The following is a 21,747-nucleotide window of genomic DNA, read 5'->3' on the forward strand; positions in this document are numbered from 1 at the left end:
GAGTAGCACCTTGGAACCCATGAAGCAACAGGAGCAAATGGAGGCTCCAAACGAGGCAGGCGATCCCTCATCCTCTTGCTACCAGGCAGAAGGAGGGGACCTAAGAGATGGGGGAGGCTGGAAACAGCTCCCTGCTCACGGAGGCAGGAAAATCCTCTCCCGACCTCCCTCGCCTTCCATGGTGTCCCCTCACAATAGATTCAGGGCCCTGGAACCTTTGAATGAAGGAGGAAGGGAATGAGACAAACAAGGAGGAAGACCAAGGTCCACCAAGGCAGGGTCGTTCTGGGCCAGGTATTAAAACCAGTTCTAAAAAGAACCCCAGAAGAGTCATTGCAGTGGGTGACTCCATTCTGAGGGCTATCGAAGGCCCAATATGCAGAGCAGACCCGCTTCATAGGGAAGTCTGCTGCCTCCCTGGGGCCCGCGTCAAGGACCTCACAGCTAAAATCCCTGCTCTAGTGAGACCCAAGGACTACTATTCTTTCCTGGTTTTTCAGGTCGGTAGTGATGACATTACAAGGAGAAGTCCTAGAGAAATGAAGAGAGATTTCAGGTCCTTGGGGAAACTGATTAAAGGGTCAGGGGCACAAATTGTGTTCTCCTCCATCCCTTCAGTTGGGGGGATGGATGAAGAAGAATACCGGAGAACTCAGCAGATGAACTTGTGGATCCAAGACTGGTGTTACCTTCAGGGCTTTGGATTCTTCAATCATGGGTTGGTATACAGGGTACCAGACCTTTTGGCATTAGATGGAATGCACCTGTCCCAGAGGGGGAAGAGGATCTTGGGGCAGGAGTTAGCTGGGCTCATTGACAGAGCTTTAAACTAGATTTGAAGGGGGAAGGGGACAAAACATCAGCCCATCTGAAGTGCATGTATACCAATTCACACAGCATGGGTAACAAACAGGAGGAGCTTGAAGCCATGATGAAACAGGAAAAATATCATGTTGTGGCTATTACAGAAACATGGTGGGATGTCTCCCATGACTGAAGTGCGCCTGTTGACGGCTACAAGCTCTTTAGGAGGGACAGACAAGGTAGGAGAGGTGGTGGGGTGGCGCTGTATGTTAGGGACTGTTACAATTGCTTTGAGCACAAGTGTAGTGAAGACAGGGTAGAGTGTCTTTGCATTAGAATCAGGGGGAAGGCCAACAGGGCTGATGTTGTAGTAGGAGTCTACTATAGGCCACCCACCCAGGACAGAGAGGTGGATGGAATATTCTGTAGGCACTTAGGAGAAATCTAACGATTGCTTGCCCTTGTTCTTGTGGGAGACTTTAACTTCCCAGACATCTGCTGGAAATACAACACAGCAGAGCGGGACCAGTCCCGGAGATTCCTGAAATGTGTGGGAGACAACTTCCTGACGCAACTGGTGAGAGAACCAACCAGAGAATGTGTCGTGCTGGATCTCCTCTTTGTAGTCAGCACTGGTAAGGCCGCACCACGATGACTGTGTTCAGTTTTGGGCCCCTCACTACAAAAAGGACATTGAATTACTCAAGCGTGTCCAGAGAAGGTCAACGAAGCTGGTGAAGGGTCTGGAGCACATGTCGTACGAGGAGCGGCTGAGGGAACTGGGGGTGTTTAGTCTGGAGAAGAGGAGGCTGAGGGGAGACCTCAGCGCCCTCTACAACTACCTGAAAGGAGGTTGCAGAGAGCTGGGGATGAGCCTCTTTAACCAAGTAATAAGTGATAGGAGAGAATGGCCTCAAGTTGTGCCAGGGAAGGTTTAGACTAGATATTAGGAAGCATTTCTTTACAGAACGGGTAGTCAGGCGTTGGAATGGGCTGCCCAGGGAGGTGGTGGAGTCCCCATCCCTGGAGGTGTTCAAGAGTCAGGTTGACATAGCGCTGAGGGATATGGTGTAGTTGGGATCTGTCAGTGCTAGGTTAACGGTTGGACTAGATGATCTTCAAGGTCCTTTCCAACCTAGACAATTCTGTGATTCTGTGAAATAGTTCTGAAGTACTGAGTTTTTCAACACAAAGAATGTAGCATTGTATTTATTTTTAATTGTCCATGGTGTTTTCTAGATTATGTCTTTATTTTGCATCTTAGAGGTACCCTGTTACCTGCTGTTGTTAATATGCTATGTGGACTGATATGATATTTGTCTAAGACTGAGAATTAGGTAACTGCTTACCAGGAGTCCTGTGTCTTACTAGCTGCTGAACTGCAGAGCACTGTGTGACAGCAGGGCATCCCCGATGCTCTCTGTTCCCTGGCTTATCCACATGAAAAACTGCTATGGAAACCTACTTGTATGCCAGGTCTCTTATGCTAATTAATGCATATATGCATATGTTTTCTTTGAAATATAAAGATGAAAGGATCTGCCTGGATATCGGGTCATTGATAAAAACCTCAATATTCAAAAATGTCCAGAAAGATGCATTGCCTTGTGCCCTGACTGTCCATGTTAACTATATTTACAAGCATAGAGACACAAAGCTTCAAAGTGGAGGAAAACATTTAAAGAATAAAAAATTAAAGCCATTGTATTGTACTGGCAGGTTTAATTTCCAGTTTGGATGCAAGAGATATTAAACTGATATTAGTTATAAGAACGGATAAAGCTGCAAGCTGGAAATTGCCCCATTAGATGGACTACTTAGAGTCATATTTAAAAGCTAAGCAACTGGTGAATTTGTTGGTTTAGGTTTTATCTGTAGAGTCATCTCAGCCTTGCTACATACCTTTGTGTGTCTGCTGGAATGCTGGGAAAGTTTTGTTCACAGCTTTACAGTTTCTGCTCTGGGGAAGGACAGGTCTTTGTTAGCATCCTTAGGCTTCAGCTTTGGTTCATTTGTATATTAAAGACCCAGTGGTTCAGTAGTAGTAATAATAATAAATGAAGGGCAGCCTGTAACATTGAAAGCTTTCAGTTTCTCTTTAATTGCTATATAATCAACTCATCTATGCCTCAAGGAAAACTTTATTAAAGCAGGAGGGATTCATATTGAGTAAGATAGGCTTATCGCCCCTTTCTCCTTTAAAATAACCTTGATAAAGGGTGTGCTCTATAGAGTCTAACTTCAGAAATCCTCACAGGTTACTTAATGCAGTCACAGGGCTGTATATTAGTAAAGAAAGAGGAAAGAATATGATGAGGAGAAGTAAGAGGACAGATTTTGAAATTCAGAATGTCATTAAAGTGGAGAGCAATTAGGGGTGGTGAGGGCTGTAGATAATTTTGTGCTAGCAGTGGTGGAACAGGATAGATGCAGGGTGGGCATATGTGAGGTGAACAGAAATGGGATCAGACGGGTGATGTAGTCCTGGGTTTTGATCACCTTGTCCTGCTGAGTATTTACTGTCTGTATCTGCACATCTTTTTTTGACATTAATATTTTCATTATTCATCTAAAAAGGGCAGTGGGCAAGACATGCAAATGTGGGATCTTTGCCCCCAATTTTCAGATGATCCAATATAGAGTTGTGAGTTTGCATTAACCTTCACCTTTGCCTGAGGACAACATGGAAGTGAGCCCCTAAGCCATACTGTAAGCATTATGAAACCTTCAGGATCTTGCCCAGGAAGATCAAAATCTCAGTTTGAAGTTCATACCTGCAACATACATCTCTACATGTTGTAGCCATGGCGGCACAGAGTATATTTGATGTGGAAGGATTAATGATTTGCTCATCTAGAAAGATTTCTCTTCAGGGGATGTTGGCAGTTCCTTACTGGTGAGACGTGAGAGTAAGACAGTTTACTTTATCTCTGTTCTTTCCTTCCTATAGCAAAGGGGATAACTTCTCAGAATATTCCTCTTAATGATAAAACTTCATAAATGATTATGAAATGCCTTGGATGTTAAGAGGTGTGTCAGTGCAAACACTGTAATACCCTGTTTTTGTTGATAATCTGCATAGCATTCTCACCCATATTGCTAATATTCGAGGTAGTTCTTGAAGTCAGATAAAGCAACTGGAGTGTGTACAGTGCTTTGGTGTTCTAGTCATCTTCAGATGCCGAGGGTATGAAATGACAAGTCCCTTAAAGGTTTGAGATTTGAGCAGTGTCACTGGAAGCATGGTCAGCTGCCAGCTTGTTAAAGGTCTGCAGATAAAGTGCATCATGGAGCTGCTCTTAGCTGCTGCTTTTGCAGCTATGAAGCCCTGGCTGGAAAACAGATACTGCTTCACTCTGTGCTCAACCCCTCTGCAATGAGACTCTGCTGCAGTGGGTGCACTCTCATTTTAACCCTTAGGTCAAAACCACTACCCTGTGCTCGAGTTAGCCGTGGTTGTACCTAGAAGACCTACTGAACCGAGCACAAAATTGCCAGGTAGTTCAAGCTTAAATTGGGGCAGGGGAGGGGTGGAAGCACAGCTGACCTACACTCTGGTCTGTGAGTGTCCACGCTGCATCTTGTGGCCTAAAAAAAGACATATTTGCTTAATGGAAATGCAACCTAAATTAACTGATGTACCAGTAAAACACAAAACAAGACAAGCTTGTGCTGGGGTGGAGAAGAAGGAAGCGAAGGGACGTTTTATAGCACAGGACACTAAGGAAGTAATCAAGAGTATAACATGGGCTAAGATTTAAGCTGGTTGCATACAGAATGTAAGAGAGATCAAACTCATACCTTGCATATAAAAACTCTGATTTATTTACATCAGTAAAAAATAAATCTTAAAGTTCGGTATGGTCTTATAAAACAATTGTATTCCATAAATGTTGTATTCATGAAAAATGGAAGCATTGTCCAAAAAACCTGTAATGTAAAAAAAAAAAAAAAAGTATTTTTTTTTAAAAAGTGGTGAGCCAAACTATCATTTTCTGCATACTATAGTTACTCTTAATCTCATGCTTGCAATGCAAATAAAGGGTTTACCTTCAATTTGTAAGAGTCCTGTACATTAACTGTACTGAAGAGAATCCATTAGCTATACGCAATCATGAGTTCACGTTACAAACATGTAGGTCACTCCTGGAGAAGCTGTTTCTTGAATACGATGGTTAGTTTGCTGCAGCATCCTTAGCACAGCATCAGAATCCTCCAGCAGCGGCAGTGTTCAGGTGGGGTTGTGTTTGCAATGAGCCTCCTGACAACCACAGCCTTAGACAAAGCTGGGAGAGATGCTGTGATAGGATGCCAGCTCATGTACCACATCTTCAGGGGAGCCTGGTTTTTGAGGAAAGATGCTTTGGCTGAATCCATGTCCAACTAGCACATGTGTGAGGAGGTTTCCAGCTTGATTGCTGAAGTGAAGTGTTGCTCCATGTGCTGCTGCAGCTCTTGCACCACACAATTTGTTGCTTGGGGGATATAAATAAATACTTTGTCTTATCACCCATCATGGATGCTGGGAAATTTCAGCATGAAATCATAAAGAGATAAAATGATTGTAGTAGCTGAGCAGAAGCTGTCCTCCCACTCTGTTACATTCTCATCCTCAAAACTACATTTAGGCATGCACAATGCTGGTTTTCTGCTGTCGTGTTTCTGGTTTGTTTCTATTCTGGATGGTTACTGCCAGCAGAACAGACACACCCAAAATGCATGCAAAAATGTATTTGTGTTTTTATGCAGTTGGGAGAGAACTACACTTCTGACAAGGGGGAAGACTGACCTGCTGAGGTTAACCTGCTGATGATCTTTTGCAGTATCTCCCTGGTGATTTTCCAACTTGATGGATAGGGGGTGGTGCATCTGCCTCTGTTATGACAAGGTGGATCTGTTGACATCTCCTGGCTGTTCACTATGGCTATGGCTGCTTTGTCACCTCAAGCTCACAAACCCCTGGCAATCCAGAGCATCTGTTCACTGCAAGATACTTTCTTATATTCAAACACCCACCTTAAACATAACAATTAAGGTTTCCTTGTGTCTGTGGCATAAAATGGCACTGAACTTACTGAAGGAAGGTTGTGATTAAGGCACTAGACTAAAACTTGGGGAGCTCAGTATCCAAAGGGGTCCCTTGTGCAGCATAAGACAAGCCTCAGTTCCCCCAGTGTGAAGGTGGGCAGGAAGGGTTAAAAATCCTGTGTGAAGATGAAGTGCCCAGATACCACCATCGTAAAACTGTAGAAAAATTTTAAACTTTTCCTATCAAAATAGGACTGCAAATGGCTTTTTTTCTGGATCTTGTTCTGTACTAAAGTTGCATACGAAAACATGTCAAATTAGATTATTTAAAATTACATTAATTAAAAGTTGCATCTTAATTGTGATGATAAATTAGTTAGGTGAGCAAGATCCAGTAAATTCTGAACCTGTATTCCAATGGGTGCTGTAAAAGCCTAGGATTAATCAACTGTAAATAACTTGTGTTTTTATTACAACAATCTGTCTAGACTCTTCAGTGAAATTACAATAAATCCCCTCAAACTGCATAAATCAGAAAGACGATAAACCTGTTTCAGGGAGAACAGGATTCTCTATGGTAGTGTTCTCTTCTTTTACGAAAAAAAAAAAAAAGATACTTGTCCTTAGGTGCCTCAGGATTTAGAATGTTGTTTGATTGGGCTATTACAAAACTACTCTAATCAGGATTAAGCCTTGTACCGTGGAAACTAGAGGTGATGAGATTATGTGATAATCAAAGGTGATTTAGAAGATCAAAGCCTTTTTGAGGGAGTAAGATCCCTAATTTTGTTCTTTTAAAAGGGGTTATTTTGTTTTAACTTGTATTTGACCTTATTCTCTCTCTGCATGCTGATAAATACCTAGTGTAAAGACGTGACTTTGCTGAAGCCATTGATGTTTTTGCAATAAAAATTGATTCAGGATTTTACCTTCCCCCTGGAAATGCCACAACAGCCCTGTTTGACAAAACTGAAACTGTGATACCTCCTGAATAAATAACATGTCGAATAATGATAATTTCTGATAGTTTTTGAACTCCTTTATCTAAACAGTGAAACAAAGGACTTGGCTTCAGGTCCTGTCTTTATCAAACCGCTCTGCCTCAAACTAGCCCAGCTACAAAGTGTTTCTTTTGCTCAGTGTAGATCTTTGAGTTAAACCGTGAAATGCAATCCACAGAAGAAGGAGCTGGCTACCACTCTGCTGATACTGGGTTGTTGGGGCCAGTTTGGGTTTTTAGATGCAACGCCATCATATTTTTTTTCTTGCGAGAAAAAATGTAGCCACGTTTTGGGAGCTTGGGTAAGGCTGCTTCCTCCCTCGGCGCCCCTGGCCTTGCTCGTGCCTTTGTCTTCGCAGGTGCTTCTGCTGTCAGTCCCTCTGCAGCCCCTGGCCCACAATGTAGAGCTCAGGCTGGGAAGTGGATCTGTTGGACTCTTTGATTTCAGGACCGCAAGGGCTGTTCCAAGAGTCGCCTGCTTTTCTAGGGCTCTCCTCCAAGCTGCAGAAGGAAAGATGCTTAAGTTAAGAGGCTAATGAATTGTGACTTTTTAAAACAGCGTTGCTAAGACCACGTTAACCCACAAAGCACAAATGCTGCACAGTCTCCTCCTGTATACATACATGCTCTTTATCTGCACCATCCAGATTTTATTCTTGTGGTGCCAAATGCATTGTATTGTCTCCTTCCAAAACTCTCTTGGGAAGCAAACATTTTGTATGTTCAACAGGGGATCAGTGTGAATCTGGGTTTGCTTGCAGACTGAGACAGGTTTGAGTGAAAAGCCTTGTTCCAGACTCCACTGGAGGAAAAGTCTTACCTCTGTTATGCATCTGCTTAGCTTGGTTACAGTGATTTCTGAGTACACCAACATGACTGTGGGATGGATATTCTGGTGGTATAAATCTGCCACTCTGGAGACAGGACAACTGAGACACAGAAAGTGTAAATGGTGTTCCTGAGGTCGCAGTGGCAATCTCTAGGGGCACAGGGACTTTATGAATCAGGATTGATTATAGCAGTGGAGCCAGTCATGAATATCTCACATCATGGGCCTTTGTGCTGAAATGCACCCTGTGTTGCTGTAACTAATTAAAGCGGTTTAAGCTCAACATGGGGAAATATTCTAGAGTTATCTGGGAATCGTTACTTTATTTTAAGTACATAAACTGCTAAACTGAATTAGCTTTCCACTACAGACAAGCTGTTATGTTCCTATTCTGACTGCTAGGACTTTAATGGTTTGAACTGCTGAAAGAAGAGGTTTGTGATACATGATCAGTCATGAAACTAATCCAGATTCAAATATCCCCTAATTGCAGAAGGTCTCACTTGGGCTGCTTGCTTTGGGCCCAATTCAGTCAACCCAATCCATTCTCAGGCCCTCCTTGAACAGTATGTTAAAGGCAATAGCATTTAATCTTCTATCTCTGCTCTACCTCTTGGGAGATTAGCAGTCTCAATGAAATATTATTTCATTTAACTGCATACACAGAAATCCTATTACAGATTAACAGGATTTCTACAAGCAGAGCAATTGTACATGTTATGCCTTGGTAAGATGCCAATAACTGCCGATGGCTGTCAAATGACCAAGCTTAGAAACTGGCAAAGTTAGCTCAGTCTATCCATCCCCAGGCTGTCCAAATGGAACCAGTTGTAGTGACGTGAGCACTGAAACCTGAACCCGAAACTCTTGTCTGGGTATCCTAAGACTAAACACAAAAGCTCTAGCTCCAGCCCTAGTTAGGGCTAACAATGTTTTAAGTCCTGATATTCCTTAGAGCATGGGATGGGCAGGAGATGTGCTTGGGAAAGGAGCGCTTTTTGCCTTCTAGAGGGGCCATGAGTGTGCAGGAGACACACAGACCTGCACACAGCACTGACATTTAATGCCTGGCAATGCTAGCCAGCAAAATGAGATGGAAGTTGCCTCTTTTTTTTTTTTTTTTTGTGTTTCTGCTAAAATGGGGTGGGTGGGAGAGGGGACTCAGCTGCCTGATGAGGAACATGCTGCTTATACAAGCTCCTGCCAGATTATCTTTAGCAGTCTACTTCTCAGTGAATGGATGTTCTAACCAGGCATGGAAAAAGTGGAGGGATATATCCCAGAGTTTGGGAGCATGGGGGAAACGGGCTAACTCACTGATTTTCAAAATGTTTTACCTATAAAAGAGCGATGCTCTTGCAGGTTTGACTGTGTCTCCCCTCCCTTCTGCAACTAGTGCTTGAAGCTCCTAATAACACACAAAACCTCCACACAGACAAAAAGAAAGGCATTGTAATATTTGGAGAGGAGAGGTAGAGCAAGGGAAGGAGTGAAGGAAAGGAGACTGACAGCTGGGTGGGAATAGCTTGTGATTTTGAGAGCAGATGCAAACATGGCCTGAATGAGGAGGTTTAGGTGTACAGCATCTGGTTTAGGGAGACCTTTTGAAATTTCCCTCTGTCATCTGAATGAATTTCAAAGTAGAGAAAGCCCTGGATGCTTAATGAACTTGAAGGACTAAGATGGATCAGAGTGTGGTGGTTTGTCTGCTATGGCATCTGCTATAAGAGCAGGGGTCAGCACCTGTGCATGGGGATGTGGTGCCCACAGCTGTGGCAACCGTTCTGGTCCTCAGCGGGAGGAGACAACCAGCAGTGATGTGAGGGGCTCTCAGAGCTTTTGCCACATGCTGATTCCTAAAGTGGTCCTTCTCTGCCCGTTGGCACGTTTGCTGTGGTATTTGTATTTGAAGTGTAAGAAAACACACAGTAGTGTATTGCATCTTAAATCAGTGCATGTGGTAATTAATGGGCTAAATTTCCCTTTTGCTTATATTGATATAAATTAGGACTAACTCAGTAGGACTACTTTTGATGTCCATTTGTATAAATGGTAAGCTGAATTTGGCTCAGGATATATTTTGTTCTTCCAAATTGCTGTATATCGTAACACTTGGATATGTAATTTTTTTCATGAAAGAGATGATTTTATTTACAGTGGTTTTTTATATTACTTTCTATGCTCTGACAGACTAGAATCGAAAGATAATACACCCCATTGAAGCATAAAGTAGCTAACAATTTATAATAGACTGTTTTTAAAACTGATCCATAAAACCGCCAGGGCTTTTGTCTTGCAAGGTTCGACATAAAGCCTCTTTTGAAAACATTTGTTTCTGCTAGCGGGCACTGGAGTAGAAAAAGCTGACTTCACACAGTACATAACAACAGAAAACCCAGCAACAGCGTACAGAACTTTTAGGAAATCTTCAAATGTCAGAATATAATGTAATATTACAACTGGGAATGCAAAACAGTGCATTTCCCAGGGTTTTTTGCAGATTTTGTTCAGCATGTTCCTCTACTGTCAGTGTGGGAAACTTAGCCCTTATTCTGTCTTCGGGGAGGGAATGCCTGGACACCTGAGTTCAGTATCCATGACTGTCCCTGTACTTGCAACTCTCTGAGTGCTCGTGCACTTACACGTGCAATTTTATCTCCTGTTAGGGTTGGTCTTGCAATCCCTACTCATGGAGGTGATTCATGTGATTTCAGCTGTTCTGTGGCAAGAGTAAAAATACTCCTCTCATGAGGAAAGGTTACCTGAGAAGGATCTTAATCTTCTTGTGTAGCTTAAAGCAGTGGTTCTCCACCTGCGGTCTGCAGACCCCTGGGGGGCCGCGGTGTCGTCACAGTGGGGTCTGTGAAGGCTTAAAGCAGGGGTGGGGAACGTCCAGCCCGGAAACATTTGATCTGGCCCACGGCAAGCACTGTGCCTCCTCTTCCCACAAACCCCTCTCCTCAACGCTCCTCTCATACTCAAGCCCACCCCCCCCACCCCCCAGCCTGCCCTCACACACTAGTATATTCAGTGCTAGTAGGGTTGGTGGGACCCACTTTGACTAGGCAGTTTTTCTCTTAAAGACATTTTCTTAACCCACCAGCCCTCTTTAGGGCCACAACAGGGCTGAAGTCTGTTCCTTCATTGTCTGTACAATGAATCTCCAGTACCTATGGGGGGTTTTTCCACTTCAAAAACTGGGCTTGGGCTTTGGACCCATCAAGACTTGCAATCAGTACCTAGATCTAAAAGCCCACACGAGAAGCTCAAAATTTCAAGCTATAAGGATCCATATAGATCTTTGACTACACATTATCTATCCCCCATTCTTGCCAGCTGATTTGAAACATTCTAATACAGATTTCAGCTGAACAGTTTACTGTCTTAGAGGCTGATGTTAGGAACAATACCCTGTCTCTTTGTCCAAGCCCACCTTCTCATGGTTATTGAAAGATGTTTATAGCCTGAGGGTTAGTTCAGAGCTTTTAAAAATGGAATGTGGATGTCCTTAGCCCCCACACAAATAAGTGGAGTTCTATGCCATGAACCCAAAACTGAATTTTCCCTGGGGTGACTGTCACAGCAGATGTGTAAGTGTAAGGCTAGAGCAAGCCATGGAAAGTTAACTCTTCCCTTTATTCAGACTGGTAGTCTACTGAAATCTGGGCCAGACAATAGAATAGAATATTTCAGCTGGAAGGGACCTACAACGATCATCTAGTCCAACTGCAATGTTATCTTTGCCCAACCATCTGTTCTACACATGAACAGGGAACTTTTCTGGGAAAGCCCTTAACAACATTAATTTCCCATCAGGGGTTTAGAAAGCCAATGCAGTGCTATACTTCTGCTTTCTTGGTCTAAAGTGGGAAGTTTCTTACCTTGCTTGGTTAAGCATGGGTTCGCTGCCAGATGTTACGGGAGCTGGAAGACGAAACTGGACCCCTGGTCGGCGGTCAGAGAAACTTCTCTTCACAAATGGCTGAGGACTGGTCGCACTCAGGGACAGCTTTCTGATCCGGTCTCCAGGCTGCCGGAAAAGCAGACTACTCTTTTGGGAAAGCGATGAAGCTTCAGGCTGGCTGGTCAGCTCCACAGTGGGTTTGGTGGGTACCAGAGGAGGTCTGGCTTCGAATAAGGAAGAGGTGGCCAGGCAAAATATCGAACGGGCGTTGCTGCCCCTCTTGGAGGATGAGAGCTGGTGCTCGTCCCCAGCATCCAGCCCAGCTCTTGGCCCCTTGTAAGAGCGGGATGGGGAGGTTGGTGGGGAGGGGGTGGTGGGGAATGGAGGGGGGCTTGCATCTCGGCGGTAGGCTGGGGAGCCCAGCAGCTGGTGTGGCGTTGGCGAGCTTTGCTTGTGCCCTGCGGGAGGGCTGAGTGGTTTTCGCTGGGGTGGTGGAGAGGACAGCTTCTTCTGCAAGGGTGGGCTGGGAACCCTGGGGCTAGAGGGAGGACTGGGTTTCCTCTGCATGGTGGGTGAGCTTGTTTGCGGGTTGCTAAAAGCCTTCAGAGAGCGTCTGTGGTGTGCTGGGGGGCTGAAAAGCCGTTTCTCAGTTGGTGGAGAAGAAGGAGGAGTTCTCGTTGGGGAGACCCTCCTGGCAAATGATGAGCCTTTTTCATTTCTCCTGAGCGAATCAGGAGAACCGTGCTTCTGGTATTGCACTGAAGTTGCTTGTGAATTCGGCTCTTTGCTCTCTGAGCTGTTGCTCTGTCGTTTTGAAACTCCACTGGGATTTTGAAGAGGAATAATTTTATGGGTTTGCTTGTACAAATCTGCAGCCTCTCTTCTCTGGGTTGCCAATATCTCCTCCTGGCTAGGGATGTGCACGTTGGTAGGGTTCAGCTCCAGAGAGTACCTCTGCAGTTTCTCATCCCCTGCTGCAGTATTCCTTAGACCTTTACTAGCCATCACACTGGGGCCACTGATATTTTTACTTGGCAGTAGGTCAATGGACTGAAGGGAGGCTTTCATTTTTGGGGAAACTCGTGATTTCTTAGTAGCATGAAATTCTGTTTTGGTGGGCTTTTTGGCATCTTCTGAAGAGTTCCCTTCTATTCTTGCAGTTTCTTCAGGCTCAGTTAAGTCAAAAGAAGTGTCCATTAACATTTCAGGTGGTGGTGGTGGCAGGTTATCAATGTCTTCATCAGTCTCTTCCTTTGTGTCCTTCTTGCTTAGTTCTGCAGCCAGTGCAGGAGGAAAGGCATTTGGAAAGTTAGAAGAAACTCCACTGGTGTTTGAAGGGTTTGTGCCTTCTACTGGTGAAATACGATGCTTAAGATTTAAAGGTGCCAGGCCTCTCTGAAAGGGAATGGTGGGTGGGATGACTGGAAGTCCAAATTTTCTGATGCACTTTATTGGTCCTAAAGATCTTAAAGGTGCAGCTTTTACAAGATTGTCAGTAGGACTGAATGTTTCAATAAGCTTTTTGACAGACTGTCGGGGGACACAGCTATTGCTACTGAGCGTTTGTGCTCCAGGAGGCTCCTTTTCTTTGCCTTCTGATGTCTCCTGGGGGGGCATAGTAGCTCTGAAAGGTTTCCAGCCTCTTTTTTCATCCAGCTGATGGGCAGGATTTTGATCAACCATAAACAAAGGGACTTTATCCTGGTTAGGCAGGATGCTGAAATTTTTTGAGAGGCACGCCTTCAGTTTGCTAGAGGACCTAGATATAATTTGCTCATCCTGCAAGTAAGGTGCTGTTCGTCTTTTCCGAGTCTCTGGTTTGTTATCTGTATCCTTCTTTCCGTAAAACATTTCCAGCTTTTTGCTTAGCTCTTTTTGAGTTCTCTGAAGCTCTAGGAGGGTCGGGTCCTCTGCCTGGCTTCTGAGGGACTCCTCTGACCTGGACCGTCGTTGTTTCCCGAAGGTTTTCTGGCTGCCCGTCGCTGTACTGGGCCTTGTTGTTAGGACTGCTCTTCCGCTCTCATCCTCTATCCATTCTTTACGTCCAGATTTAGCTGGGACAAACTTGATTTTTTCACTGATGGCATCTTTCATCTTCAGAATAATTTCCTCTGTCTCTGCATTCTCAGTCCTCTTGATGGACTGCCTTTGTGTGTTATCAGCGACTGCAGGCGAAGACAGGGGCCTCCTCGGCAGAGTATCCTTCCCCATTTCTGATAAACTTGTGTTGTCATCATCCTCCCCCAGGGTACTCCCTTCATTGTCATCATCATCATCAGAAGGAAAATCTGTTGATTCACAGAGTTTGAAGTGTTCACCTTCCTGAGTGGAGTCAGACTGGAACGAATTACAGGAGTGGCTTTTGCTCAAGCTTGCATGTCGGGGCATGGTAGAAATGCCTTCTGGTGCTCCACCCTGACAAGAAGTTGCTTCCTTACTCCGCATGGATGAATAAAATATATCATTAGAATTCCTTTCAACTGCACAGTCACGGGATGCGGCTGTCCCTGGTGACACTGCCCCATCATGCACATGCCCCACTGTTCTGGTGTGCTTTTGGGACAGATGTCCATATGCAGAGGAATCACATGCTTGTCCTCCATGCTGGCTGAGAGCACTGAACTCTTTGAGGGATTCATTGTCCACACCAATGCCACTGTCCTCAGAATAGAGAGTCCTGTCATCACCGCGGGACTGAGAGGATCCCAGTGCCGAGGCTTCCAGCAGCCTTACTGTCCGTAGCAGGCGCTCATCAAAGCTTTGCTTTGCTTTCAGTTTTCCTTCCAAGCTGCTTGCAGCAGACTGCAGGTAGCTGCATGTTTCCTTCAGGGCGTCAGATGTGAGGAAGGCCAGTGTCCCACTCAGTGACTGCATTTTATTGATTGTGTACTGCAGTAGTTGTTGCAGAAGATCAGGGTGCTCCTTCAAATTGCCTTTTTCTGCTGGCCATGCCAGATTCCCGCCTACATCTTTGAGAAGATTTTCCCCATCATTGGCAACTTCTTCCAAGAGCTGGTTGATTTCATCAAAGCGAAGCATCAGAAAGCTTACCATCTGCTGTAGGAAGAGCTGAGTTTGGGTAGCCTGGTTGGCCATGTGAAGTATAGTTTCATACTTGGAGAGGTTAGGATTTAAGTAGGCGTACGCGCTCTGATGAGCCTTAACAAGCAGTTCTGGGAAATCTACCTTTTTCTCTGTCTCGCACAGGGCCAAAATGGACTTTTCTTTAATTTTGCTAGGTCGACCTTGCTTTGCCAGCTTATGACCTTTTTGCTTCTTTCCTTTCTTTGGGATTTGCTTTGCATTGCTTTCATTCTTGTCATCCCAAATGAAAGCTGATGCTTCTGATTCACAGGAGCTTTGCTTTCTGATCTGTATGGCCTCAGTGATGTGTTTTTGAGACTCAATCAGTTTGGACATAACAACTTCAGCATCTGTGGCTGTCCTCTCAATTTTCTTGTCTTCCCTGGAAATCTGGGGATCTGAATGAGCCTTGGAAGATAACTGCAAATTATAATTTTTATCCTGCTCTGATAGTTTATCCTCCTTTTCTCTCATGTAGTCTTTCCTCTGGATTCCATATTGGTGGAATTCATCCAGATTGTAGCAAGATGTACCTTTAACCAGCAGAGGGATTCCTTTATCTCCTGGATCAATACGCAAAATACTTTTGGGTATATTCAAAGCCTTAAGATTACTTCTTGCAATAATATTAGCAATCTCACTGCGAGAAGGTGTGCAGCCCATCTTTTCTCTGTCTTTTTGATTAAAAATCCAGATGAACTAGGGAAAACACAACAAAGAATCGAACTCACTGTTTCATCCCGAACTGCAGACTGGCCTCTTTCTCATGAGTTTTCCATCACAGTCCCAGCTTTGCTGTCAGTTTTCATTGTTGTTTATCTCAATCTCACGTGCTTACTGCCTAGGATCTGCTCTTGAAGTTCCATTGTCCATTCTGACTCAGGTTTTCTTCTTTGATTCAAAAAATGAGTGTGAAAGCTCTGCTGGATTTAGAGCTAATGGATTAAGAGGACTTGCGTGCCTCACTTCTGTCTTGACAGATGTCCATTACAAGTAAGATTTTAAGCTCATTAGGGTAAGCAGGCACCAGCCAGTCAGCACCCGTGTTGTATTTATAAAGGCAGATTTTTTTGCTGCATTATACTGGGAGGCAAAAGGACTTGGTACCTGTCCCTTCTTTTTTCCCTTGTTGCAAAAACATAACATACAATTCAATGCAGAGATCCAAGGAAGAGACTGTAATTTGAAGCCTTTTTGAAGTGAAGCTATTTGAACAGTCGCGTAAATGCCACTAGATACTCCTTCACCAAAAGAAAGGTGACCTTGACTGAGTACATACCCACTGGAGAATACAAGACACGAAATCAAATGGGTTAAGAGATGTCTGCTAGACTTCTGCTTTAAGGGTCTTCAAAATTCTCCCCTACTTGCAAGGAACAAGCTGTTTACTTTTTCATTCTAAGACTTCCAAACAAGATTTTGATTTTTCTTCCTCTCAGGTGATCATTCTTGGAAAGTATTTTTTTCTCTTCTACATAGCTTCCTAACCTGAAAATTCAAGCTGCACAATAACAGTATCTGTAGAATAAGTTTCGCGTATGTTAAGATGGTGTCTGCATCTAGTGGATCTAAACTGTAGAATTTCAGATTAAAAAAAAAAAATTAATTTTTTTCCTTCCTCTGGATGCCCTGGGATAAAATTTGAAGTCACAAAAGTGACTTGCTTATGGTTATTATTATTGCTTACCGTTATTTTCATTGGCCAGGACTTAGTTCTCTTAACTGCAAGACTTTACGGGTTAAAACTCTAAGAAAAAAAGCTAATAAATTAAAAATATAGAGCCATTTCTGAAAAAAAAAACCCCAAACCTACAAACCAACAAACTGTTTTTTGAATCATTTGTGAGGTCAGGACAGAATAAGACCACTCTGAAAGAGAGATTAAAGAAGCCAAAGTGGGAATTGGACGAAGATATTTATCTTTTCCAAGTGTTTATTTATGAAGGGTGATATGTGGATGAGGGTGATAATACCAATCATGTCCAATTTCCCTCTTTATTACTCAGACTGGCCTAAATGGATTAATCTTTTATTTTCCAGATGCAGGTTTTCTACTGAAGGTGGCCATTTCTCAGTGTCGCAAAGGTTACAGACAGTGGTGGCCAACTCTAACGCTGGCTAGAAGCCTACTGCTTCTCTCTAGCAATGTGATCTCTAACTGTGTGGTCACAGGTATCTCGTCTGATTCCCAAAAATCTTTACACGGTGCCAAGCCTATAAAACATTCTCAGACTTTAAAGAACTGCTCGCATGCTTCATTCCTTGGTGCTGCACTGCAATAGCTGAACATCTGCATGGAAAGTCATTATTCTCTGTAGCATTATTGTTCAAATATCTTTTTCTGTTCAACAGGGGCAGCAAAATTACCTTGTTTTACAGGGGACAAGGCATTGTCCTGGGTGATTCCCAGGAAAAATTGTAAAACTCTATGCGCTTTCTCCAAAGTAATTTTTCTGGAACACATAAATTGTACTTAATATACATGATGGCCTAATCATTTCCCTCAGTGCTTTTCTGGAAAGCATCAGGTAATTACTTCCTGGCTCTGCTTCTTGCAAGTCATGTAGCTCATGCTCTGGCTGCTTAGGTGTCTTGCCACGATGTGGTTTCTATACAATGGTCCCAGCTCTTTTTGCATTCCCTTTTAGGCATGTGTCTAATGGGTTCAAGGTGGAGAAACGGAGCAGATTTAGGCAGCTGTTTCATCCTAGTGATCCTAAGGGTCAGGATGCTGTAGCCCTCTGCAATGTCAAGGAAAACACAGTAGATCAAGCAACTAGCCTTAGTGCACCTCTTCTGTTTACAGTGGGAGTTGAGAGACATCTTTCTGTATCTGCTTAATATTTGTGCTATAAAATTTTTTGCGACTCCTTCAAAAAGCAGTTCCAACAGTTGCATTGTTTGCACTGGGAATTTTGACAATTAACTTTTTCTTTTTATTCACTTTTTCCTTTGGATTTACAGTCATGTCACTTTTTGGGTTTTCTCTAGCTATTTTCAGGACATGCATTACCATCTTACAGGAAATACATGCATCGTTAAAAAAATGAAAAATCCTGGTTTATGATTATTTACTCTGCATCATTTATTATTTTAAATTAATATTCAGTTTATTATTTATTTATTATTAAACAGAGATCTAGAGTAATAGAAAATGTGTTTTAACAAGGCATCTGTTTTATCCTAACTTTAATTGCAGTTTGCATGTATATGTGACTATTTAATGTTGCGTCAAACTTTTTGGCTTCTTTGAGAGAGCAGAAACGTTGATGTGCCTGTTTCCAACCATGTATGAAACTGCATTTTCCTCATCAATATTCTTGTTACTAAGTAGTTATATTTTGCTTTGCATGTCTGAGGCACTTTAGAAAAACACAAATGCTTTACCTCATAGAAAATGCTAGGGAAAATGCTTTGTCTCATGTTCACGCAACAAAAGAGAAGACAAAATGGATAAGTTAGGAAAAAAAACAGTGATGGAAGAGAATATCAATAGGAGAATGACAAGGAAATATTTCTGAGTGTAAGGGGATTAGATGAATTTGTAATCTGTAATTTATGATTGCTATATGTTGATATCATCCCTAGTGCAGTTACTATAGTAATGTATTTTGGTTTACTGTGCTACTGTTTGCAGAACACAAGTTGAAAAGGAAAGAGTTGGTCATGTTCAAGTAGATGCCCAAGTGTTGTTACCTCTGTACTTGCCGACTCAAGAAATTTTACAGGTACCCCAGATGAACACAAAACTGTGTTTGAGGAACAGACCTTAGGAAAGCACCAAAAATAAGATAATTAAAGATTAAAGGAGGCTTTCCCTTGCATGTGGACTGAGTGTAAATTGCCTTTGCTCTTACTTTCACATACTTTCTTCCTGTTGTTAAAATTAGGAGTATTCTCATTTTGAGGGAGCTGCCTGGTCACATAGCACTCCTCGAGGGAAGAACTTAAATGTTCAAACCCTGTCAGATATAGTTGGTGCAAAGATGATGAAAACCAAGGACTAGTGGTGAAAGTGGCACTATAAGTGCCCTAGAAAAAGCAAGAATAAGGCCCGAACCTGGATGGAGTTATATGGTACTCAGACCCCAGAGGTGTTACCAGTGCTGTAACTACGGGATAGATTTTAGGGCCTTTTATGGAGGAAGAGTCAGTTGATTAAAAACTGTAAGAAATTTCAGTGTGAAACTAGTAACATAAGCTTAAAAATTATGGAAACAATGAAAAATGATAATGAGGGACTGCTTTTGAGAGGCTGTGGGCTTTAAAAGGGGAATATGCATAAATGCTCATACCGGGTCTTAAAAATTTAAGATTTGTATTTGTGGATGGCTTCTGGGGAAACTGAATTTCTGCTCACTGAGGAGTTACGCAGAGCCTGAGTTTAAAGAATTATTTTACTCTGAAAGAAATTTGCTTTTTCTTCTTTTGTATCAGCAAATTGAATATAACCAGGGAGCTGTTCATATTGTTGGCCTAGATATCACTAAATAAATAAGAAATTGCTGCTTTTTATTTCAGCTTCTCCTGCAGAGCTGACACTGTTCTCGGAGATGAAGTAGATTCTCTCCTTTCTGTAATCACTAACAGAAATACTTACAAAGCTTCATCCTGTTTCCCCTGTGGAAACCTGTTGACAATGGTAAGGAATAGGAATATCATGGTTTGAAGGAAATCTAGTTGCAAAGAATTAAATGAAACCAGTGAGTCTATACAGAGCCTTTATTAGTGGTGATGGTGCAAGCAAAAGATAACATTAATCTTGATTCTGGGTCAAGGATAACCTTTTCAGAACTGGCTGTCTGAAGCTCAACTCATGCCTTCTCTTTTTTTTTTTTTATTTCTAAGTAAATTGCTTCAGACTGATTGCATGAGAATAAATAGGAACTCAATGCTTTCAAAAACCTGTTTTGCAAAAACAGAGCCTTTTTTTTTTTTTTTAAAACAGCAGCAGGACAAGAAAAAAAGTTATTGAAAACAGGTAGGAAACTGGTTTCTGCTCCAGAAAAAATACTTTATAAAGGAATTAACAGAGGAAGAAATATAAGTAGAAAATTAAAGAGAGTCAGTTTGAGGGGTTTGCCTGCACAGGGCTGTTGGTACACTCAGATGACCCAAAGAAGTCAAGAAAAACTGTATGACCACTTGAGTTCAGCAGTACTTTTGTGAGATATATTTACATTTGTCTATTATTTTTGGAATATGTATTCTGGTCACTTAGTCATAGTTTCTCTTTGCTAAGAAAACCATGGATATTCAAAAGCTTGCTATCTGTTATAACTAATACATTCACTGCTTGTCTCAATGGTCAAGACAGTGGCTGACACAAGGTAAGAGTTAGGGCCAAGAATTGTGTGCAACAGCATAAAGCTGTAAGTATAGATTTCCAGAGTTATGCAAATCTAGAAAATTAAAAGGGAATGGTTCCATTAGCCTAAGCAGTGGTTACATCAGTTCTCACAAGTGGAAGCAGATTTGTGGTTGTGGAGCAGTTTCAAGGAAGACAAGTTTCTATCAGGTGAGGGACTGGCAATTTAACAGGCAGGCAGCGGCTTCTGTCATTTCTAGTGGAAAGTGGTAGTGTTGATACAGGATCTAGAAGTGAGGTCCGGGTAATCTGTATTCCTTAAAAATATCCCAACACTCTATAGAGGAGAGTGCAGCTATTTAGCCTTATGCCTTTTCCAGTGCTCAGTGGGTTCCCTCACCTAAAGCATCTCAGGGTTTCCCTGAAAATTGAGATAGATGCAGCAGTACTCCTGGCTTCCTCTCGCAGAGCATCTCAAGCCACAGTGTGCGCACTGATAGCTGTGTGAAACCACATCAAACCCACAGGTATCTGGGAGCATGGCAGCTGCTGCCTGGCAGTGTGGTGTGCCAGGGCAGCCGTCCTGGTGCGAGTCCTGATGAGTGTGTGTGTGGAGCAGACATTTACTCTGGAGAGAGGATGATCTCCTTTTGCTGCCTCAGCACTAATGAGAGCGGAGCTGAGTGGCTCCTGATGAAGTGCTAGGCTTGAGGCTGTGGATCCAGAAGCTGTGGATGTGACCTGAGGAGCTGGGAGTTGGCACACCTAGCAGAAACTGGAAAGGGCAATTTACACGGCGGGACGCGGGCTGATGCTTGGAGGGAAGGGTGGCGTGTCCCTCGGGAAAGAATGGGCAGGGCTGGAAAGACTGACGATGACCAGTAGCCTTTTTTGCAGGAGAGAAACCTCCTGACTGCGAGTGGATACACAGCTTCCTTGTTTCACACTCAGCTCTGAGGGTAGCTCCTGGAGTATCATTGTCTTTTGAACACGCTTGCTGTCCCGAAGTCGCACTGAAAGTGGTACGTAAGCGTGCTCACTTTCAGAACCTCTCTGCTGCCCTAATCCTTGCTCTAGAGTGACTCTGCTTGAAGCTGCAATGTCTTCCAAAGCCATTTAAATGATCCCTTTCCTCTGACATATAAATTTGTGAAGATGAAGGAACTGGTTAGTAATGCCCTATTTCTGCCCAAAGGAGAAATAAGAAATGAAATAATATTTTAATTAAAACAGGCTTGTTGCTCACAAGCATTGTTTCCCCATCTTCCTCTTGAGGTGGTCAGAGCTGCTGCAGCCCATTGTTTTGAGTTGTCCAGGTGCTCAGCAACTTTGCTGCCCATGGCAGCACCAAATGAGTCAGACAGGATAGGCTGAACAGACTTTTATTTAGACTCATATCCTGGCACGTAGGAGTGGCTGCAAAAGATATTATGAAAAGGTACAGAATGAGGTTTAAAGATTATTTTTTTTTTTTTTTTTTAAATTTCCATTGCAGGGGGGTGGAAGTCAGGACAGGCAGGGCTTTTTTCAGGCAGTGTCCAGTTTCCTTTGCGGTTGCAGCACTGAGTCACAGGATTCACTCTGAGCTAAAATGTTTGGGTTTTTGCCTTTACCGCTCCAATCAGAAGGATGTTCTAGAACCTGAGATGCTTTGTTAGGTTCTTGTTTTAATTTTCTAGCACAAAAATATTCACACATTTTCATCCTCATATTCAACATTACCTTTGAATTCACACACCGTTTTCCATGGTTTATGGCAGATGACAACCATACCCTCTGTCTCAGCTTTC

General features: G+C 43.0%; 1 protein-coding gene across 1 annotated transcript; it reads right to left on the reverse strand.

Moving 5' to 3' along the window:
- Nucleotides 1–4,606: 4,606 nt before the first annotated feature.
- On the reverse strand, nt 4,607–15,559 carry PCARE (photoreceptor cilium actin regulator). Its single transcript, XM_074817724.1, has 2 exons — nt 11,543–15,559; nt 4,607–7,333 (listed from the first exon to the last, which is right to left on the reverse strand). The coding sequence occupies exons 1-2, from the start codon at nt 15,310–15,312 to the stop codon at nt 7,204–7,206; spliced, it is 3,900 nt and encodes a 1,299-aa protein (XP_074673825.1). The 5' UTR covers nt 15,313–15,559; the 3' UTR covers nt 4,607–7,203.
- Nucleotides 15,560–21,747: the final 6,188 nt, after the last annotated feature.

This window comes from Strix aluco, chromosome 3 (genome assembly GCF_031877795.1).
Source record: "Strix aluco isolate bStrAlu1 chromosome 3, bStrAlu1.hap1, whole genome shotgun sequence".
NCBI lineage: Eukaryota > Metazoa > Chordata > Aves > Strigiformes > Strigidae > Strix > Strix aluco.